General features: G+C 41.8%; 1 protein-coding gene across 5 annotated transcripts in view; it reads right to left on the reverse strand.

Moving 5' to 3' along the window:
• Positions 1-24,193, reverse strand: part of col14a1b (collagen, type XIV, alpha 1b) — a 193,205-nt gene that overhangs the window by 119,360 nt on the left and 49,652 nt on the right. For all 5 annotated transcript variants that reach the window (XM_080442843.1, XM_080442846.1, XM_080442844.1 and 2 more), the window contains 6 exons: positions 8,680-8,838; positions 8,300-8,419; positions 5,755-5,919; positions 4,668-4,829; positions 3,424-3,590; positions 2,453-2,579 (listed from right to left, as the gene is read on the reverse strand). In XM_080442843.1, coding sequence (XP_080298969.1) covers positions 2,453-2,579; positions 3,424-3,590; positions 4,668-4,829; positions 5,755-5,919; positions 8,300-8,419; positions 8,680-8,838 — 900 coding nt within the window. The remainder of the gene's footprint in view (positions 1-2,452; positions 2,580-3,423; positions 3,591-4,667; positions 4,830-5,754; positions 5,920-8,299; positions 8,420-8,679; positions 8,839-24,193) is intronic.

Genomic DNA, 24,193 nt, shown 5'->3' on the forward strand with positions numbered 1-24,193 from the left:
CACACACACACATTAAAGTAAAGTCAAACATGAGTAGAATAATATTCAGCATTGGCAGAGGCACGGACACAGATTAAGATCGAAGTAAATAAAATATAGTAAAGCAACTTATTTCTAGATATAGCAAGTGTGCATTTGTGCGCACACACACACACACACACACACACCCCCACACACACACACACACACACACACACACACACACACACACACACACACACACACACACACACAGTGTTCAGGTAGGTTACAGCTGCACAGGAGTTGAAAGTCAATCAGGCGGGTAATCTGTGTGACAGATGCTATTAGTCGCGTACGGCAAAGATGAGCCGAGCAAGGTAGAACAAACCAAAACAAATGCAGATGTGGACGCAATCTGCTTGACATAACCTACATGCGCATTCTCTTCCCAAAATAGACACACTCACCTATAACCCCACACACACACACACACACACTCTGTTGTTTACATTAGCCCTAGCGTAGCGTCAGCCAGACCCATTAACTTTGGCACAAGGTCGACGGGCTGCTTAGCATTCAGCCGTACCCGCCGTCATTCATCAGCTGACGGCGGGGGCTAAATGAGGTAAGTTATTCTCCCAGGCCGTACTGTAGGTTCACCCCTTCAGAGTTCAGGACGAAGCCCCAAGCGACGCCATCACATTTAGAACCGCTAACCACAGGTGGGGACGGTCACGGCAAAAAAAGAAAGGAGGAGAAAAAAAAGAAAGAAAAACAACATCAGGCCAGGGCTGATCGATGCTTTGTCTTTCAATGCCAAAAGCCAGGATTTTGTGATCCATTAGTCTCGGTATCTAGGGCCTTCACGGCGATATATTATTTGGGAGTAGTATTAGACCCTTGAAATTACGGGTCCAACTACAACTGACCACAGGTCTACCATACAGCTGACTGGAGACCTGTTTGGTCCAAAAATCTCTGTGTGATACAAATCCTTTTTTTAAAAAACCACATTAACATTAACCACTTGAACCGTAGCATCCCTATTCTGTGGAACATTACCTGAAAATAGCAGATCTACAAGCTCACAAATAGCTTAGCTGAAACAACGTAAACATGGACTTCTCATGGTCGTGGTAATGATTCAACGTCGGATCGTAATCTACCGGGTTGTTGTCAGACACAATCAGGAAGGATCAAATGCCCGGCGCTGCTCCTCTCCAAAAGTTTAACTATTGTCTGCTTGAAGCGCCCAGAGCAACGCCGGGCGCCAAGAGCGCAGACAGTGCCGAGAGCGCTGAAGCACAATCAATGCCTCGGGCGCTGGAAAGAGCAGCGCACCGACTCGGCTTTACCATAGAAATACATGGTCAGACAGATGCTGTCAGCTAAAACTAAAAACACTTTCTGTGGCCCCTTATGTGTTCAGCAAGTTTCAGGACAATCTGCCCATTAGATTTTGAGGTGGCGGTAGAGGAAAGGCCATTGAGTCACCCTAATCCGTAGAGTTCATCCTCTGGGGAGCATAAGGGTCAAATTAAATGCCAATCCAGCCAATCATTTTCTAAATATCTTGTTTGGGAGTATAGGGTTGGACAGACTCCTCTCCTCTCCCAATGGCGGATGCTTATACTTCGTGAGCTTGAAGGTCGACTAGTTTCGGCAAGCGGCTCGGTCATGCGACGACATATCAGGCCTGGGTGTGTGTTTGGTCCACGGTCGGCCTCCAGCATTCAGTGGTCATATATATGCTGCTATACCCCACTCCAGTGAGAACCGGGGACAGGGGGCAGTGTGACAGTCCACCCCCCAGCCCCGTCTCCTCTCCCCCGGGAGAGTTGGGGTGGAGGCAGGGGCCTGTCACGGAACACAACCGGTTTTCACCGCTTCCACGACTTGGTGGTTATATATCCTTTTATTTAAGTCCATATATATGCCATGTTCTTGCCAAATCATCATTATATAATAATATTACATATACAGCCGTAATAAAAAATTATAATAAAAAAAATGATTTGCTACTTCTCCATCTCTGTGTCTGCTATACGAGATATAAGTTGACATTTCTTTGGCTGAATGAGCTAATCCCCGCCTACTCTCTGATTGGCTAGCCTTTAGAAACCGGTTTAAAAAGCTGCTTCAAGAATGAGGTCTAGGGAGAAAAAAAAAGCAAGCTTTTATAAGCCAATATAAACATTAACACGCTGATTTGCATAGAGATTACATTGAAATAAAAGCTGATTAATTTATTAGCTTTTCTTTTTGGGGCTTTTTTTTAATGCCTTTATTTGACAGGACAGTAGGCTGACAGGAAACGGGGAGAGAGAGATGGGGGGGGGGTGACACACAGCAAAGGTCATCGGGATCGGGAGTCGAACCCGCGACGTGCTGTCAAGCTAGATTACCAGCGTATGTGGTATGCGCCTGGACCACTAGGCCAGCGGGCACCCTTCTTGGCTTTTCTTAGTGTGTAAGGGGGCTTAATACTTACGCGTGGTAGCGCTCCCTCTCAGGGCTTCGCTGGCAGAGCTGCGGTAGACGGCGAACACGGCCACCTGGTACTCCGTCAGGGAGTTGAGGTAAGTCAGCATCACGGTGCTCACTGTGCCTTGAACCACCTGAAATCACAGATTCATGTTAGATTCAGGTCAGAGCACTGTTTCCCGAACAGTGGGTCAGGACCCCTGTTTGGGTAAATATTCCCTTTAATTTTTCGTTTCCTGCATTAGAAACAACAATAAGTAGTGAAAATAGCAGATCTACAAGCTCACGTGTTGTGAGCTTGTGGATCTGCTATTTTCACTAGTTTGGGGTCCCGGGCAAACGCCTAATTTCTCTTTTGGGTCTTGAGCTAAAAAGTTTTGGGAAGTCAGACGACTTTACTTTTAATTCACTTGATAGGACTTGGTCGTAAGTAATTTAGATACGTTTTTACAAAGTGGCACATTATGAATTTATTATATTATCTTACCCAGAGCAACATTGAGTGCAACAGTGGATTGGGTGAAATTAGGTCACCAACACGCAAACAGTGGTGGGTACAGAGAGCGAATAGGCAGGTACAGTAGACTAGAGTCAATATTATTGACCGCAGGGTAATCTTATATAATAGCAAAGTGCTGTATGACACACTTTAGTTACTTATTTTCTTGCCGTGTACGGTAAATGCATTTAAAGTTACATAACTACAGAAAAATACAATTTAGCGTGTGTGTGCGCGTGTGTGTGTGTGTGTGTGTGTGTGTGTGTGTGTGTGTGTGTGTGTGTGTTGTGTGATGTATGAATCATCAGCATCCGTCAACCACAGTCGAGATAAAAGACAACCGGTCACGCCTCTCTGGTTTTCGACTGCATTAGTCAGATCTTGTCTATACATATTTATGTGTATCTCTATGCCTCCTCCTACAGTACTCTCTCACAACTCAGCCCAGTGGTGCAGGCATGAGTCATATGATCTCTAACCTTCTCCTCCGGCTGTCCTCCGCTGCTGGCAGGGTAGTAGACCACGCGGTACTTCTCCACCGCGCCTGGCGCGTGGCTCCACGTCACCCGAAAACTGCGGGCCGTGATCTCAGAGGTCACCAGGTCGCGAGGAGGAGCCATGGCGCTCGCCGGCGGGGCGGTGTCACCTGTGGGAAGGAGAGAGAGACACACAGAGACAGAGAGAGAGAGAGAGAGAGAGAGAGAGAGAGAGAGAGAGAGAGGCAGGGAAGTAGAGGGAGAGAAAGAAATTAAGACAGAGGGAAAGAAATGGGGGAGTTTGGGGAAGGAAGGAGGGACAAAAGTATTGTGAGGTGGCGATGAGAGGGTAAAAAAAGGGGAAAGTCACTTTTTTCCCCCTCACAATTGCTGTGCTACTGCTGTACCACTGTTGCTCTGCCCCAAAAGGAGAATTATTTGGAAAACATAATAAACAACAGGGGTTGCTGATAATAACGTGAGGGATATTTTTTACGCCGTGGCTCTGAAAGAGGTCTGTGTGTCTGGACTAATCAATGCCAAAGTTCTTGTGCACACTGTCACTGGTCTAACGTAGAATCCCACTAATTATTGTTCTATACTTTTTAAAATATCTAACTTATTTTTTTAACTTCTTGAACACCAGAATCCATATTCTGGGCGAATAGCTATGCGAGTGCTGTTTGAAAGCCCAGGAGGCCGACCAAGTAAGTAAACACAGTTAAAGGGATATTTCACTTTAAAAAAAACTTTGGGTCATTTTATCATCTACTCAGGCTTTTGTGAGCCCCCCAGACCGTTTTTAAGTTGCTTGATTCAGTATTTAGATATTTGATATTCATTTTATCAGACACGCCTCCTTCCTATACAACCCATTATAACTTCAAACCGTGTTTTTTTATAACTTTTTTCATTTATTTTTGATATTTTTTTTGAAAAAAAAAAGAAATAATAATGAAAAAAATAATCGAAAAAACACGGCCCCCTCACGTATTAGGAGGGCAGGATGAGTCACCAGAACCAAGGACGGGTGAATTCGATGAATCTAACATGTTAAAAATTGAGTTTGAAGTTATAATGGGTTTGTATAGGAAGGGGGCATGTCTGATAAAATGAATATCAAATATCTAAATACTGAATCAAGCAACTTAAAAACGGTCTGGGGGCTCACAAAAGCCTCAGTAGACGATAAAATGACCCAACGTTTTTTTGAAAGTATATCCCTTTAAGTACAGTAGCACACACACCTTTGAGGTCCTTGTCCAACTTCTCCACACGTTCACAGATGGTCTTGGTGAGACCCTCCACGATGTCGCCCATCACGCTGAAGTCGGCCACGTTGTACACGTGATCCTCCCGGGGAGCCGACGCTATGGCCTTCAACTCGTTCTCATCCGCGTTCTTCACACCTGGACGAGGAGGGGAGGGGATGGAGGGGAGTGAGAGAGAGGGGGGGGGGGGTGAGAAAGGAGTATATTACATTTATCGTCGTTGTCGGCCAGAAACCTCCCATCTCCATATCATAACTTTTTGTGTTTTTTTTCGTAAATTAATGCCCTACTTGATCACACTACAGCCTCACACAAAGGCATCAAAAGTAGCAGATCCACAAGCTCGAAACGCGCCTCGAAGCGACGGGTTTTGAGCTTGTAGATCTGCAACTTTGCAATTTTTTTATTTGAATCCTACAGTTTTGGACATATGAGGTTTCCACCCGACAGACAGACGATATATAAGAAAGGGGGCGGGGGAGAGAGATGTTGTTTAGCAGGAAGAAAGTAATGAAATGGGAGAGATTAGTAAAATGCTCTTTAAATTCTACTGTAAAAAAATAAGGCATCTTAGGCAAATGCATTTGCAGTAATACTAATTAAATGCTAGACAGGACTTCACGTCGATGTCTTTGAAAACTGGATGATGTAATGGGTGTATGTATTGAGTGGGTGAGTCTATTTGTTGTATCACATCTGTATTATGATTATGAAGTCATCTATAATGCTTCCTGTGACAATGCAATTTCCTTGAGTGGGAGGGAGGGAGAGAGAGAGAGAAGGGGGGGGGTGGAGGAAGAAAGGGTGGGAGATTCTCATGAGAGGACATGGGGAGAGAGAGAGAAGAGCGAGAGAGAGAGAGAGGGGAAGAACGGAGAGAAGAAAACAATAACGATTGCTCAGCAGAGAGAGCTGGGGAACGGGATGAAACTGAAGGAAACAGGATGGCCTTAGGGAGAGAGAGAGAGAGTGATGAAAACAATGCACAGAGAGAGAGAGAGAGAGAGAGAGAGAGAGAGAGAGAGAGAGACAGACAGATGTATTGATGAGTTGAGTCTAATACCAATAGCGAACAGTTCAATCCCAGCCTCCCTCAGACTCTGGGCAGGAGGGATGACATCATCCTGGGACTTCCCGTCCGTGATGAGGATTCCGATCTTGGGAACGCCGGGCCTGGAGCCCGACCCTGGTTTGAAGCTGTTCTCCAGGATGTAGGTCAGAGCCAGACCTGGAAATGAGAGGAGGGGAGAGGAGAGGTCTCTGAACCTGTACCTGGACACTGAATCAGTGGTTCTCAAACATTTTCATGTCAAGGTCCCCCAAACTGATACGCATTAACCCATTAAGACCGGGAACGCAATCTGTGTCATTTTAAGATTTATTTGGCTATTCAAAAAAGCAGACCTACAAGCTCATACTATAGGCATAGCGCTATGAGCTTGTAGATCTGCTATTTTTTTTTAAATCGTGGAAAATGTGAGCAAATCTTTGAAAATATATATTTTTTAGAGAATGTATATCTGCTATTTTTGAATAGCCAAATAAATCTAAAATGACACAGATGTGTTCCACTTCCCCGTCTTGATGGGTTAAGGTAGCTCTGCACCGCACCGAGATCGGCAGCGGTAAGTGTTGGAAAGCGTTGGTTGCCGAAAACCTGCTGTTGAATGGGCGGTGGGTACACTGTCGCGTCGGGTCGCAAGTTGTAAAGCCGCTTCGTTGAAAGGGAAGCGTTGAAAGACGCTTCGACCGTCAGATAGAACTTGTTCAAAAAGACATCAAGCCATAGGCTATTTTTAGCACCATAGTAGCCTAGCCGTCTGTCGGTGTCGCCTCTCAGGTGCATTCAGCAACTTTTTTTCACACCTTCCAACCGACCGACCGATCTCCTGACTTCATTCGACTGTCAGTCTGCAGTAACTTGTAGTAGTCTGTTTGGTGGAGAGCTACTGACTTACACTGTGATTCTACATTCTAACGTTCTCTAATGACTAACTGTAATTAAAACACCCTTCAGACATTAGTGATAATTTGGTTTCACTACAATATTCTTTGTACTCTAACAGAAGCATGTCCTGCACTAATGCAGGACAGGTGCATGCGTTTCTCTTTGTTGGCCCTGGGGGACTGGAAATACTGACTTAATGAACATAACGCCTTAGCTGTAATCCTAATGAGTTTTAAATCTATGTAATTAGATAATTATCGTTGTGCGCTGAGGGTAACAGCAAAGCAGATGATTTTCCATTTGTGAAACCTGTCATTTAGCACTTAGAAGAATCATTCAAACGAGTGGTTCTCAACCTCTAGAGCCCTGGGGACCAGGACTAATGCTACACAGTGAAATGTATCCACTTGTAACTCTGAAAGTGAACAAATGTAACCAGATGGACCTTTACGGGTCTGTTTAGTTACATTTGGAACTAACTGCTATGCTATTCTTTACCAATAAAACCTTATTATCACTTATTGCTCTATATGTCTTTGTGGGGCTCCGCTGGCGCTGCCAATAGAACCGCAAATGAAAAAGTCTAATTTGAAGTTTTGCTGAGCTTGGATCCCATGGTGAATACATTCCTCATTTGGATCCAATGAGAGTGGACTTCACTTTGCTGCTGCATTGTACACAGTAAAACACCAGGTCTTCTTTTAACTGAGAGTGCAAAAAACGTGGTCCACTCGGCTCCATTCTTACACTCAGAGTTAAATGAACACTGAATTTTTTTACTGTGTACCGTTGTGTGAGATCGTTACAATTGATTGTTCTCTCCTCCAATGCCCTCTGGTTTTATTTATTATTTTGTTCATTTATTAGTTTATTGATGTTGTCACTAAAAGCACTTGCTCAGTAAAACCCTCAATGTTCATTTAACTACTTGTAACTACAAATGTACGATACATTTGTACACACTCAGAGTTAAATTTGGACAGTCAGAGTTAAATTAACTAGTCTGTACCCGGCGATGTACGCAGCCAAACTCTAAGCAGACTCTGGGGTTATGCACTCGCCGCTCGGTATGCATAGTTTACGATCTGCGTACTAGTGCTATGGAGATGATATCCAAACCGCCCTGTTGCTCATAAAACAGTCCTTTATAAGTTTGCAGGCAGCGTCTATCTGTCCTCCTGCCGTTCTCTGGCTGTGTGTGTGTGTGTGTGGGGGTGTGTGTGTGTGTGTGTGTGTGTGTGTGTGTGTGTGTGTGTGTGTGTGTGTGTGTGTGTGTGTGTGTAAAAGCCAAGTCTAGGCAGAGGCTAGAGATCCCATTGCCTGCGGGGCTGTAACCATGACGACAGATCCCACAGCCCAAACTCGGAATCTCCAGTGTTTACACAAAAACGCTAATTAACAGCTTAACATTTCGTGAAAGTGAAAAACGGGCTTCCTCCCGGTCTGCATATGCTAATAGTCAATGCCCGTGTGCAAGTTGAGATTAATTGCTCAACCCACTGAGGAGAACCAGGCGGTACAGACTGACAGATAGAGGTTTACTTAATATATAATTTCAAATATGATAGGATAGTTAAATTAACACTTAACAGTGTGGTAAACCTGTGTGTGTTATATTTCTTAGTAAATCCTTGTTCAAACACAGGAGTGTGTGCTGTACCTGTGAGTGTGTTTCCTCCTTTGTAAGGCAGGTTCTTAACGGCGTCCAGCACAGCAGCTTTGGTGCTGTAGGCGTTCAGGTGCCACTCGATCCTGGGGTCTCCACTGTACTGGGCCAGGCCTGAATGCACGCACACACACACACGTACGCGAGTAGGCAAAAACAGACATTCTTTGAGGCGTGCACGCACACACACACACACACACACACACACACACACACACACACACACACACACACACACACACACACACACACACACACACACACACACACACACACACACACACACACACACACACACACACACACACACACACACCACAAGCTCAACGACAACGCAGGCAAATCCCAGAACCCTGCTCTCTCTCTCTCCTCACCTATCCTGGTTCTGTCCAACTCCACGTTGAAGGCTTTGACCAGGTTCTCCAGGAACATGCGGACCAGTCTGAAGTTGATCCTGCCGATACTCCACGAGCCGTCCACCAGGATCACTATGTCGGCGATGGCCGGGGTCTTGCACAAGAACCCCTCCTCAGCTAGAAGAGCAAACACACACACGGCGCACAATAATCGTCTCTTGCCTGTGAAAATGTTGGGCGGTGAGTGGTGGTGTGGTACTGACACTGCCATTGAGAGATACATTTGGAATGTAAGAGCCATTCACACTCAGCACTATAGCTATAACTATAAAAATATCGTTTTAAAACATAGTATAATATAGTTCTAACTCAATGGGATGTTACACCACAACTATAACAAATGCAATGGTACAATACAGTTATCGTTATAGTTATAGTGCTCAGTGTGAACGGCCCTTAAGTAAAATAGGCTTCCCTACAACAAATGTAAAAGCTCACAACGCGTTGCAACGTGTTGTGAGCTTGTAAATCGGCTTTATATTGGTTATATATTGTACAGTAAGACTATCTGTAAAACCATACTTTAGGAACCAAAACCTGTGTGTTTGCAGCAACACAGTGAATCCAGCACAGCTGTGAAAGTAGGACAATTTGATGTGCAGCTTCTGTCCCAAAGCATTACAGTACAAAGAGCTTCATTAGTCGTAATTCAATTCAACACGATATAATTAAACCCTGGAGGAGGAGGAGACTGGCACTTAGTTTTTTAGAGGATGAAAAATAACAAGCCACTCTGTTGTTTGTCTGAGCAGTTTTTACTGGGTAATAAAACAGAGCATGCTCTAATGAGCTAACAGCAGTTCATTTGTAAAAGGGAAATGGTGTGGGGTTCGGCGTAGACTTGCACGCCGCAGCACAGGAAACACATTCGTCTTTTCGTCTTCCGATCTAGTCATTTTCCAATTCTCATGTTTACCACTGTCCCTAATCACTCACAACCTCTATCGTTAGCCTGCAGAGGAAATAGATGCACATGGAGTCACCAGACACTTCCTTTTCAGGATCACAATCAGAATTAATTTTATTGTCACGTCACACGATTACAGGTGTAAAAGAGTCGGTGAAATTATTTATTTATAAATGTTTTGGCGCGAGCCCTCAACATTGCAGTTCCAGGAAGAGTTTGAATATGGAAAGATTGAACAGAGGAGAAAGAAACACAGCACAAGTCAAATAACAGGAAGGCAGTGTCAAATCAAATATACAAAGTACATACATACACAGTGCATCATTAAAAATGAAAGCAATGGACAAAGATACGGAAGGCAGAAACGCTGTGTAGATGGAAAACCTAGCCAGCATATAAAAATAGCAGAAGCTACATAAAATCACAGTTTCATGTGCATGGCTGAAGGGACATGGTTAAAGAAATGAAGAACAAAGCATCAGGTATAAAAACACATCAAATAGCAGCAGGTATAAAATCACGGTTTCATTTTCGTAGAAAAATGTAGCAAGATAAAGCAGCGGGTATTGAGTCAATAGTCTCTTATTATATCAGCTGTATAACTGATAGTGTGCCGAAGCCGCAGAGAGTGCAGACATAGTCTTATGTACTAAAGTGATATGCCTGAGTGGCAGAGGGCTAAGTGTTTGTTCAGCGGTCTGATGGTTGCCAGGTGAAAACTGTTGAGACGTCTGGCTTCACAACAAGTTACTGGGGAGAGCATGCTATCTTCCCCATTTCCTCTATACTTTGTTGCTGTCAGGTGGAAACCTTGTATGTTCAAAGCCGTTACTTTTCAGGAAATGGGAAAATGTATCTGTGTTCCAATGGATACAATGTAGCTATTTGGTCACAACTCTTGTTAATACTTTTCATTGGTCACATTTTTTGGGCATGTCATTAGAGGTGAACGTTTTTAATAAAAAATATATACACCCTCAAACAATAAATTAAATAGGGCATTCATTTCTATAAACAAAAAACATGAAAAGACTGCCTGTCAAGTGGTTGTTGTTTTTGAGCGGTGCAACCGCTCCTATAAGAGGGTTTAGGACCCATCCGTGGTGAAAGTTTTTCTTTCCGTCGTGAAAATGTGTCTTTCGCTGTGACGCCATGCTGTGGAAAACACGCCCATAGGCTAAGCTTTGCAGGACGTGCTGTGATTGGCTAGCGAGACACATGATGAAATTAACTTAAAACTTCGCAGACGCGCTGTGATGGGCTAGCGAGACGCATGATGAAATTAATAATAATGTAAAAAATGTAAGCACGTCACTTCGCAGGACGTGCTGTGCTGTGATCGAGATGCATGATGAAATTAATAACTCATAAATAGCACCGCTCACTTCACACTGGGTGTGATTTTTAGTGCTCTTGTTGTGTTTTGTCCGGTGTACCATGTTTTGTTTAGTTTTTTTGTCAGGGCTTTTGTTTTGTGGATGCTGCGAACGTTAATTAATACCATTTTGTACACTGCTGAAGGGCCTGTATGTATGGGTATGTGAAAAAATCTATTGAAAAAATTGAATGATAAAAAAAAAGAAAATATGAAATACGGGGGTACAAGGTTATTGCCCGACAGCGAAGACTTGGCCAACAGGAGTTGCTGGTGCAATGACAAAGACACATTCCCCTGTCATCCTCCCACCTGCAAACACTGTGTTCACTGGAGCACCTGGCCAAGCCAGACGCACCACTGCTGAGAAACCCAAAGGCCAAACCCATCACAAGTTCATTTTACCTGAAGTAATTTACAACTGTGCGACACTAATTGTATCCTCCATGTTCCCACATACAACATAATAATGTAGCAAAGATGCCATATAATATAGAATTAGATGAGAATGAAAACAACGCATACAAATGATTCTATTAAACTTTGCTTCGTCTCATAAACTCGACACTTTCATTTCCAAATACTCTCTTCGTTTACGCATGTATTTGTTGGTACTTCACTTTTGTACTTTACTTTTTGATTTGTTTTGATGAGCCTCTTTTTGCTCGTTTTCGTCGCCATCATCATGTAAGCAATTAGTTTCCAGCCTTGCTTTGATTTTTGTTTTGTTTTTCCACAGAAATTAAACTTCAGCAAAACAAGAACAGTGTAACCTAAACCTTGAAGCATAGAGTTACATTTAATTAACTTGGGCAAAGTTTACTTTAAATTAGCACATGTACTGATGAAGAAGAAGAAGAACAAAAAAACTGGAGAAGAAAACAGCAACCTAGACGCACGAGTTGGGAGTTATTAGTGTAGCTCAACTGAGTCTTTATCCAATCGGACTGCAAGGCCAAAACTGCTCATTATATAAATTGTGGTAGAGTGCGGCTGATGCTTGAGTTTTATAACGACCCTTGATGAGTGGTGCTGCATAAGTGTTCCTTCTGAAAAGTGCTTCATCACTCTCAGAAGAGAATCTTGGTCTTTAATGATGAACCCTGGCATCCCTATTCTGGGCACATTATAAATAACACACAAATATTCTGCGAAAAGAGACGAACATTCTACTACTACTACTTGATCAAATGTGTTGTTCTCTCTGCTTCGAGTCGCTAAATAAAAAGGTATTTTAATTCCGGTGTGTATTCATTTATCAACATACAGTAGTTCATAATTCTTGCATCAGTTAGCACTCAGGACGAGTACAGCATGTTGCTGTGAAGTCTTCATCTCAGTTCAGTAGCTAATGTAAGTAAAACATCAAAATACGTTCAGCTGACAGATCTGGCACAAACCTGGCCATACGACTAAGCCCTATAAGTGCTATACATCCAAACACGATGGCATTCGATTTCTCATCCCAGACAGATGTATAAAAGAATGCACAGAATCAGGCCACGGCATGTCTTAAAATCCAGCAGGGAATGAAGAAGGAATGGCATTTTCTTTCTGTGTGTGTGTGTGTGTGTGTGTGTGTGTGTGTGTGTGTGGGTGTGTGTGTGTGTGTGTGTGTGTTTTCTTCCACCACCAGTCGTTTCATTCATCATTGACAAGAAGCCTGAAGTCTATCACTTCTTACAAGTCCATACAGTGTCGGAATGTCAAGCTAGCCAGACCAGATCAGAAGAGCCTGCTGGTGTCACCATCTAATAGCAGCTCACTGAGAGGAAGACAGGTGGGAATGGATACCTACTGTACAGTATAGGAGATTAACCCATTCAAACCGGGAAAGCGTCTGTGTCATTTTAGATTTTAACCACTTTAACCATTATTTTATACTTTGGCTATTCAAAAATAGCAGATATACAAGCTTGTAGATCTGCTATTTTTGAAAAATATTGTGCAAATCTTTGAACATTATTCTAAAGCGAACATTTTTAACTCAAATCTTTGCTTCTGGGAGTCCCTGAAACTAAATGTTTTGAGATGAGGGGGTCAGCGCCCAAATGTTGTGGTTTGAGATCCACTGATATTATAGCAACCTAACAGTTCTTTCAGAAAACTGTTAGGATTTTTTGAATCGGCCTCAGGTCTTAATGGGTTAAAGGGGAAATCCACCCATTTTCAATATTTAACTATGTCATTAATATAGCATAAAGGAGTTGTGTGGAAATAAGAAAAAATTAAAAAAAAAATTAACATTGCAAAAAAAATTAACATTGCAAAAAAATTAACATTGCAAATTACACCATGATGAGTCATCACAGTGTAATTTGCAATGTTAATTTTTTTGCAATGTTAATTTTTTTTGCAATGTTAATTTTTTTTTTAATTTTTTCTTATTTCCACACAACTCCTTTATGCTATATTAATGACATAGTTAAATATTGAAAATGGGTGGATTTCCCCTTTAAGTACAGTATATTGTCGCTGTCGGATGGAAACCTGGAAATGTATCTCCGCATTTCATCTATTTTACTTTACTTCGTGTCACAAGTGGCAAAAATCTACGAGCTCACAATACGTCAAGCTTGTAGATCTGCCATTTCGCAGTAAAAAAGTAATGTTCCTTGGACATACAGCACAAGGTTTCCGCCCACAGTGATGATATACTGTATGATTGTGTACATCCTGTAAGTGTGTTGTATTTGTTTCTCTGTGCTTCTACCCTAACAGGTGTGAGAGAACTGTAACACCTGGACATATAGTAAAGAGCACACACACACACACACACACACACACACACACACACACACACACACACACACACACACACACACACACACACACACACACACACACACACACACACACACACACACACACACACACACACACACACACACACACACACACACACACACACACACACACACAGTCTGAGAGATGCAGACGGAGAAAGAGATAGAGGAAGAGCAATATAATGAAAAATAGCTATGAGTCTATTGGTTTCACTGTAAGCCTATTGGTTCCCTGCATGGGTTAACTCTTCAAACAAAACATTCTCTTTCATGTGGTGAGAGACGTTCGCTGACACAGGAGAGAAAGACAGACAGAAAGAAAGAAGCAAATAATCTGGTAGACAAAGGGTTGTAACTCCTGTGAGTGTACGCACGCTTGCGCACCCACGCGCGTGCTCGTGCACGCACACAGACAGACATACTTTTTAAAAATTGCCATGCAGAGGTGACAGACATAAAAGGGAGGGTAAATGATGGAGGGAGGAAAAGAAAAAGAGAGGGAAGACAGAGACTGACAAAGGAGTGGCTGTTGACAGATATTTACTATTACAGGGTGACTATTAGTGGGTTGTCTCCTCAGGTGAAACGACTCTCCATGGAGTTCAAAGGTCACCGCACTGAAGGGGGAGCAAGCTATCTATCCTCCTCTACTTGAACCCAACTTGAACTTGAACCTAACTCATATACCTGCTGGTGACATAAAACCGCTGACATGTACAGCGCATGATAGACTAGCTGCTCTTTGGCCGATAAACACATTGGTGAAATAAATAAATAACAAGCACGTAATCTGTGATAAGCTGTGACCAGCTCTCAACGCAATTTGAAGCTTTGAAAGACCGACCGAACGACTGACAGACCGAAGGACCAACCGACAGACTATCTACCTAAGCCCTATTTTATGCTGTGTCGTACAACGGTGTTGTGAAAACAGCTGATCTACAAGTTTACAACGCACTGTGATTTTTAAAAAGAAATGAATATTTTTTAGACATTCTTGAAAAGGTTTGCCTATAATGACATGACCAAAATAGGGATGTCAGACTCAGGGGTGAAAAGAATTCCTGCCTCTCATCTCCCCCGTCTGTCTTACATAACACACAGTTCACTGTAACTGTTTATATAATTAATAGCAAAGTGTGTGACACCGTGTTGGAGGCGAGACAACTAAAGTACAACAAAACACTGTAACATTATCACCTCTTAGGAAGTGCCTCATGTCTGTGCATCGAACGGCGGTCGACATCCAGATTCATGAGGAAGAGGTGATACCGTTTCATACATTCCGTGGTAAGTCCCGGATATAAACGGCATTTGCAACTATAGCCTGAAGATTTTAAATTTGGTTGACAGGCATATGTTGGTACCTGCAAGACATCTCTGTAATATATCAATGGCATTCGTGTGGCAGCTTTCTCCTTGCTAGAGATATCTGGCAATCTGTCATCCCTTAGTGCCATTGAACTCTCATTTCCTTGCTCGTGAAAGGTAGAGGTTATGAGGTTATGAGGGCGCACAGTGAAATAACGTTTTTAACCCTGGCTTCCCAATTTTCTAAATGTGTCATTATGTCAAAACTTTTCAATAGCGAAGATAGCCGATCTACAAGCTTGCATATCAGCTACCGTATTTTCGCTATGTGTCGTACAAATAAGTATATACTGGTTAAGTGGTTAAGAAAATGTCCTCTCTTATTACATACTTGCTGGTTGTTCACTTTTGCCAAAACAGTAACTTCACCGGAAAAGCATAGGCTTTGTGGAGGAAACCAAACATACTTCATAAGAAAACAAGTTCATGATTTTTTAGGCTTACAATGTTCCTAACACAACACTTAACTCATTCACTGCCAGAATTATTGCTGGCCGCGTTTGCCCACTGCCAGAGATTTTTCATTGAAAAAAAAAAAGTACTCAGGAGCCGAGATACAGAATTTTTAAGTTTTAAGTTAACAAGGAAGTGGATGGGAGTCTAGATCTTCGAAAAATCATATCTCCTTGGTCTTTGGGTCAAATTAAAATAAATAAAAAATAATAATTACGTTTTTTACGTCAGTGGCAGTATTGGTTCATTACGTCAATTACGTCAGAGGCAGTGAATGAGTTAAGGTGCCCTTCAACATCTCTGTTCTACTAACTGTCCAATGGTCAAGGTGGGGGTCAGGTTTTAGGTTAATGCTACAGTAACAGCCTGAGGCCGATGAGGGTCATTCAGCTGGAGGCCAATAGTTGTCATACCTGCTTCTCATAACCTGGTCAAAGGTGAGACGCTACACACCGCAGGGTTCAGGTACTGTAGATAGATTTATCTATCCTCAACTTATTTACATGCCGAGAGGTGACAGGTCATGTCTCCTCTGCCTCCTCCACCTCCTCAGGGTACAGCAAGCACTGGTGAACTTCACTGGAGCCCCATGTGGAAACCACGTGATCGCTCACGTGGAGAATTCAACATAGTGGGAACCATTATCGAAGTCCAACGGTCTGCTGTAAATTCCTGTGTCCTGAGTGTTAATTTAGAGCAAAATGATGAGTAGTTCTCTTGCCATGGTGTAACACCAAATAGATATCTTTAATGGTTGTTCTGTTGATTAGAGATTGATCATCCAAAAAATATTCTCCACGTTGATTTACACTGCACAGGGAAACAGGTCACGAAGTCTCTCTTTTTTTACTTATGTAGTTTAGAATATGCGTCTACATCTAGAGAGTACTGCATTCTGCAATGTGACATCTGCGTCTGCTACATGAGCAATTGGCCAGATTTACACGAATGAGGTACAAATGATTCACAGTACAAGGCTACAAGCTCCATAATTATGATATGTTTTGTATTTGAGGCTAAATTCGTAAGAAAAAAAAGTCTCTTTTGTTCGCACAAGGGGTTAAAACCAGAAAACCAAAAAATGATATTTGTTTGAGGTGAGTCTTTGTGTCAGGTATGTCCATTCATCAAGATAGAGTGATGGACGTCAGCCCTTTGCTTTGACAGAGCTGTAAGTCACGGCCACGGCTAACATTCCCACCAAAAGAACTGTCATATTTAACTGGTTGAGGTACAAGGAAGAGAGACATCCATCCCATTACTTACATGACTCAATAGCAGAGATGTGAGACATTAAAGTGACTCAACAATGAAATCAACAGTCTTGCTGCAATGATAATGACAGTGACTGGTGGATTGTCAAGGTTTTTCTAATTTTTTTTACTGCTGGAAGGAAGCATTGATTTCAGAATAATTCATCTGAGGAGCATTTATGTAGCGGTGGAGTCAACGATAGCCTCAAGGCTAGGTTAGGTTAGGTTATATTCTCCAGATAATGACCAGCTTGTTTTACGTCAAGAATTCAGTACAAATATGGACACAGCTGGGCAAAAAACTGAATGAGTAATGACCCGCTCCCCATCTCATTTAACCACTTAAAGGAGAAGTTCACCCAAAAAAGGACACATTTTCTATCAATTACACACCCCATGAAGCCTTGAATTCATGTATATTTTTTAGTTTTTGTCGCATTCCTAAGCCAATAATAATTTGATGACCGGCGGAGTCTCCTACCGGAGACATTAGCATCTTTCCACCGGTCATCAAATTATTATAGCAATTATTATCTGCAAGCTCGCAACGCGGCGCAAAGCGACGTGTTGTGAGCTTGTAGATTTGCTAATTTCACTAGTTTGGGTCCCGGGCAAACGTCTAATTTCTCTTTTGGGTCTCGAGCTAAAAAACATGTTTGGGAACCACTGTCATTATACAGTCCTGCAGTCTGGATGTTGTTGTTCATCCGTATAGTATGAATATGAAGAAGGAAGCATGCTGAACAACAATATGCATGTTCAGCACAACACTTCTCTTGATAAAGGCTAAAATGTTGACATTTTAAAAAGTACATGGAACTTCTATGATCATCATCCCACCTGTTGGAGCTTTGCTTTGCTGCAAGTGCATAACAAAATGTTTTCTAAATGTAGACATAATGAGGCCAGTTGATTAAGTGTTCTTCTAGTTAAAAGCTCCCCAAGGACAGTAGCCAGTCCCTTGTGGAAGCTGTCAGTCTCTCTCAGTACAGTCAGTACAGTCTCAGTACACGAAAAGTACTGTATCTTCATCTCTACAATCATAAAAACATGTACCTCCAGCTCTGAAATCATAAAAACATGTACCTCCACCTCTAAAATCATAACGCCATGGATTTTTTCGAAGAAAAAAGAATTCTGAATTCTGTACTTCAATATCCATCCATCAGTGTCTGCCCAGCAGTTGCTAGCCAACTACAATGTGCCTGTCACCTTCAGGCCATGGGATCTAAACAGGTTAGTATGTTCCTCCTGGGCATGGGAATGGTGTTGCTTGGAAACCCGCCACCATCCCTTTGGATTATGGGAATAATATCGCTTGGAAACACACGACAGGGTCCCTTGTCCAGCTCAGTACTTACTCATTACTCATTTACACAGTGATGGAGGAGGTACTACTCACATGTTTTACTTAAAGTTGTACAATGCAGAATCACAAATAACGATTTTTAGCAACCTCTGCTGGTCACTACCGTCACTGCATACAATTTCCATAGTCCTCGATTACCCAGAATTCCATTCGTTTTCACCGGAAGCCGGAAGCGTTTCAAAAAGCGATCTTTTAATTGTTTTATACTATCTACGGATCGTTTCTCTTAGCCAGTGGAGCATTAGTTACCATGAGCTGTGCTTTCTTTTTCTGTTCTTTTTCGATCTTCCAATCCTACATTCTCTTAAAATCAGCGTGAGGTTCCTTTTTGTTATTAGCGCGTAGTTCCTGGCCAAACAGGAAACCGTTGCGTTAGTTCCTGGCCAAACAGGAAACCAGTGCATTTCCGCCTCCGTTTTCCGGCCAGATGACGTCATTTCCCCGGGAAAGTCCCCCCCTTCACCGTTCAATAGTAAATATATAAATAAAAGGCTTCCGGGGGTGAAATTCATGGAGTGGGTGTTGTGAAACTTTTGCCACTCACAAAAGATATACAATTTAACTTTAGTTTTGTTGAAAACGTTACCTAGTATGCCTTTAAGTAAAAGTATCAATACTGCAATGTAGATATACTCTGTTACAAGTAGAAGTCCCGTGTTCAAAATGTACTTGAGTAAGGTAAAAAAGTATCGGCATCAAAATATACTTAAAGTGCCACAAGTATATGTACTCATTGTGCAGAGTGTTCCATTTCACAAGCTCAAAATGTATAAAAAATCTGTTGAAAATAGCCAATCTACAAGCTCACAATGTGTCGCATCGCGACGCATTGTGAGCTTTTAGATCTGTGATTTTCAAATGGCCAAAATATGTGTAGGGCTGAAGTGATTAGTGTGTTTTGTAATAATAATCAAATTCTACAAGATAACTAGTAACTAAAGATTTTCATATAATTGTAGAGGAGTAAAACTACAATATTTTCCTCTGAGATGTAGTGTGGTAGAAGTAAAAGTATTGAAAATTGTAAATACCGTTACTGAAGAAATTAAAAATACCTCAAAATTGTACTTAAGTACAGCACTTGAGTACATGTACTTAATGACTTTACACCACTGCATTTACGGTACCCCCTGCAGTGTGGCTTCATAAAGCAATTTGCACAGAAACTATCAGAGACAGGTCCCTTTGTCACGCATACAGCATGTCGTTTAGAGCAGACTGAACAAAGGAACAGGTCTGAACATTATAAAAGTGTCAATTCTAATTCATTCCACTGAATATACACGGCGCATTGTGAGCTTGTCAATCGGCTATTTTTGCCGAAAGCTTTCACCACAATAACAGAAAACGGAGTACACACCAGTATAGAGCCCTGAGGAACTCTGCTTCACCATATAGGGTTTGATATGCCCAGAAAAGGAATATCTACTGGCAAACTACCATGGACTTTACTATCAAGGAGAAACAAACTGAGATCTTTCTAAAAAAGGACTGAAGTTGCTTTAGATTAGGATCCCTCTCTTCTGGACTGAATAGCCCACAACATAATGAGTGTTAAATATACTTGAAATTTACTAATTTAATGTAATGTGATGCCCAAAATGACCTGCTTGTTCTAAAAACAAAAAAGAATAAAAAGAAAGTAAAAATCTAAATGCAATTGGAGACTGATTTTACTGTAAATGTCTGATTGATCTTAAGTGTCATATTTCTTTCTTTACGAGTGGAAAATGGAAGAAAAAATAAAAAGACTCAGCTGTCATGTTCACATCAGAGAGGAATTTAACAAAGAAAACCATGTGACATTTTCAAGGTTGCTGATGAAATACCAAGAATGGACCCATGCTGTGTCAACTATACCCCGTTGCACGTTTCAAAAATAACAATGCAATTCAAGTTCACATTACAGGCTGTACTTTGAGATATTTCAAAGCAGAAAGTGGTGTTAATTGGTTCTGTTCAAAAGAATCTCAAGGCGAAACATCTAAAAGCCAACCAGGCAGAACCACGTAACTGCTAAAGTTGCAACTCGTATCTTCATGTCCAAATACAGTACTGTAGCCGTTCCTCTATGCCAGTGGTTCTCAAAGTGGGGCACGGGGACCCCCAGGGGTCCTTGAAGGGTCTTCCAGGGGGTCCCAAGCGAAATTAGTTAAAGCATCAAAATGTGTTTAACCACTTTAACCCTACAGTATATACATCAGCTATTTGAAAATAGCTGATAAAACAAACAAAAAAACATTTCAACAATAAAAATCTTGTATGGGGGTCCCTGCACAAACTATTTTCAGATGGGGGTCCGTGGCCAAATACATATTAATTTGGGGGTCCTTGATATGAGAAAATGTAAGAAAAAAAACACTTCTCTAGCTGCAGATTCAGTGCCACTGGTGACAGTGAAAGTGGCACAGCGAGTGCAAAAACACCTACATGTGATAATTATCTGCTTGGATGATTCCCATTTACCACAAACAGAGAACATGATAAAACGCCCAAAGATCACCCCTCACTCCCTGCCTGCCTTTTCGGACGGAGATCACATTTGAACACTAAAAGACTGAAATTAGTAGTATTAGCTGCTGTGTGCGTGTGTGCGTGTGTGTGTGAGAGAGAGAGTGCGTGCGTGCGTGTGTGTGTGTGTGTGCGTCTGTATGTGATACAGCAGCAGGGATCTTGGGGGGAAAAGTGCATGTGGGCAAACAGTATGTGCACAGTATGTGTGCCATAAGGAAGGAGGGAGAGAGGGGGAGAGAGAGAGAGAATTACACCTGAGCATGCAATCTCCACTACACAGTAAACTCCTGCGTTCATTTATTATTTATGGATAATAAATAATAAGATACATAAATAATACTTTATCCATAACGCAGGGAATGTACAAATGTGATCAAATGAACCTGCCACGTTTGTACACTGTCTGAGTTAAATTAACACTCAGGATTATACAGTGCATACGCTGCATGCAGGATCAATAGAAAACAATGTCCTTTGTACAGCAAGGACACAGGATATAGACAACACAACGGGACATAGAAGAACAGAAGGCTACCGAAATATAATGCTCGGAGAGACCTACTTTTCACTGGCAAGGCCAAGAGGAGTAGCTTACGATGGTGAGGACAAACTCAATGGCTTTCTTCACTATGAAAAGGAACTGGCTGTCATCTGGTCATGGTATTTTCTTTACCGAGATGAGAAATGGGCCATGTTGAGAGAAAGGTATGGGAACGGCAGGGGGGATATGGGACCAGTGGATGTTGTTTTAAATGCCACATGTCTCTCTTGACACAATGAAATGCATTGTAATCACATAAACTTTAGTGTCCCCCCCCCGGATCGGCTATTTCGGGCGAAGAGATTTGGTGTAGTGGGACAAAAGGATCGGACCTAGTAGAGAGCCCTGGGGGACCCCAGTCAACAAAGTGGTTAAAAGCTGATCTTCATAAAGGAAGTAAAAAAGCATCAAGTATGTGCAGTATATCGTTCTATTGTGTTCTGTCTAAACCATATGATGTCACAGCACTCACCTGTCAACTTTCTGTCGTATTTCTTTTGCATTTGCTGTCAACAGAATATGACAGCGGAAATAGCTTATAATGGTAGCTTTTTAATACTGCATTTTAAATCAATGTCTTAAATGTTAATATGGCATAATAATCGTTGTACTGGCTGGGTGCTGCATGTTGCGCAGAGAGAGACAGAGAGATTGAGGTCATGCAGGTTATAATAATTGTGATAATGAAATATCCTCTTCCCACATAGCGTCGCTGTCAGGCGGAAACCTTGTGTCCAAATATTTCAACGGTTTATGTTTTTTCGTCACTTAATGCCCTACTTTGCCGATCTACAAGCTCACAACGTGTCACATCGCGATGCGTTGGGAGATTGTAGATCAATTATTTTCACCATTTCTGAACGTTTCTGTTCCATTTCCTGAAAAGTAACGGTTTTGGACGTACAAGGTTTCCATTTGTTCCTGTGTTCAGGCACCTTCTACAAGCATGTATCCTGTCGAAATTGAATTTGAATAAAGATTAAACACTGAACCAGCACCCCTCACCCACCCACCCTACTACCTGCAAGGATTAACCCATTAAGACCTGATGCCGATTCTACAAATGTCTTCTAAATCCTAACAGTTTTCGGAACAACTTATGTTCCTATATCAGTGGTGCTCAAACCTTTTCATGTCAAGAACCCCCAAAATCATATTTATTTGGCCGCTGACCCCCAAAAATATTTTGATCCAGGGACTCGATCCAGGGACACAAGATTTGAGTTAAAAATGTTTGCTTTAAAAGAAAGATTTGCACACATTTTCATGATTTTTCAAAAATAGCAGATCTACCAGATCATAGCGCAGCACGAAGTGACGCGCTATGAGCTTGTATATGTGCTATTTTTGATTTTTACCTAAAGTATAAAATGACACAGATGCTTTCCCGGTTTTAATGGGCTAAAGGCAACGGCTAAATGTCTACAAATGTCAATCAAATAAATTCAGGTGAAACCTGAGGGAATGAGCAGGCGGCGATTCCTCGACTTTGTGAGAGGAAAAGCATCAAGGGATCATTTCATGTTTATTTTACTCTGAAATTCGGGTGGCAATTTGGTGTGAGCCAGGAGGAAACTCTATGAATAATGTTACGGTTCTTTGAAGACAATTAACTACATTGGGGGGCAACAGAAGTCTAGGATCAACCGTCTCTGAAACACTGCACGCCAAATCCATTTAACCCATTCAGACCGGGAACACGTCTGTGTGTCCTTTGTAGATTTGAGCTAAAAAGCATTATTTTTACACTTTGGCTATTCAAAAATAGCAGATATACAAGCTCGCGCTATGAGCTTGTAGATCTGCTATTTTTTGAAAATTCTTTAACATTTTGTTCAAATATATTTTTAATAACATTTTTAACTCAAATCTTTGCTTCTGGGGGGTCCCTGGAACAACATATTTTGAGACGGGGGTCCGCGGCCACATACATATCATTTTGGGGGTCCTTGACATGAAAAAGTTTGAGCACCACTGATTTTAGAAACAGTTTTTTCAAAAAACTGTAGGATTTAGAAGACATTTGTAGAATCCCCAGAAGCAAAGATTTGAGTTAAAAAGTTAAAAAAAAATAGCAGATCTACAAGCTCATAGCGCGGCACTCGGCGCCGCGCTATGAGCTTGTATATCTGCTATTTTTGAATAGCCAAAGTATGAGATAATGGTTCAAGTGGTTAAAATCTAAAATGACAGATCTTAAAGGGTTAACTCCACACCTTCTCTTTCTGCCAAGTGGGACTGATAAAAAAAAAGGAGAATAATGAGACCTGGCAATGTAATTTCACAAAGCTGCAAATGACACACTGCACTGCGCTGCACGGCAGCCGTTGTACACGGCGAGACACAACACATGTCAGAGAGCCACGTCACGGTGGGCTTCTTTGCACTGAATGCCACACATGATGTTCCCCGAATCCCCTGGTACATTTCTCTAACTCTGACTTTATAATGTTGGGGGGGGGGGGGGGCGGCAGTGGTGGCAGTGGTGGAAAAAGTACTCAAATGTTTTACTTAAGTAAAAGTATCAATACTGCAATGTAGAAGTACTCTGTTACAAGTAAAAGTCCGGAATTCTAAGTTTACTTGAGTAAAAGTACTAAAGTATTGGTATCAAAATGTACTTAAAGTACCAAAAGTAAAAGTATTTAAATGTTTGAAAATAGCAGATCTACAAGCTCACAACGCGTCGCGATGGAGTAGAAGTAAAAGTATAGACAATTGGAAATACTCCAGTAAAGTAAAAGTACCTCAAAATTTTACTTAAGTACAGTACTTGAGTAAATGTACTTAGTTACTTTACACCACTGGGGGGGGGGGGACATACAGACAAACAGAGAAGGAGTGTGGGATAGGTAGTAAAGGGAGAGAGAGGTAAGTCTGAGAGAGGCAGAGAGTATAGGAGA

Source organism: Gymnoscopelus braueri (genome assembly GCF_963280865.1).
Source record: "Gymnoscopelus braueri genome assembly, chromosome: 11".
Taxonomy (NCBI): domain Eukaryota; kingdom Metazoa; phylum Chordata; class Actinopteri; order Myctophiformes; family Myctophidae; genus Gymnoscopelus; species Gymnoscopelus braueri.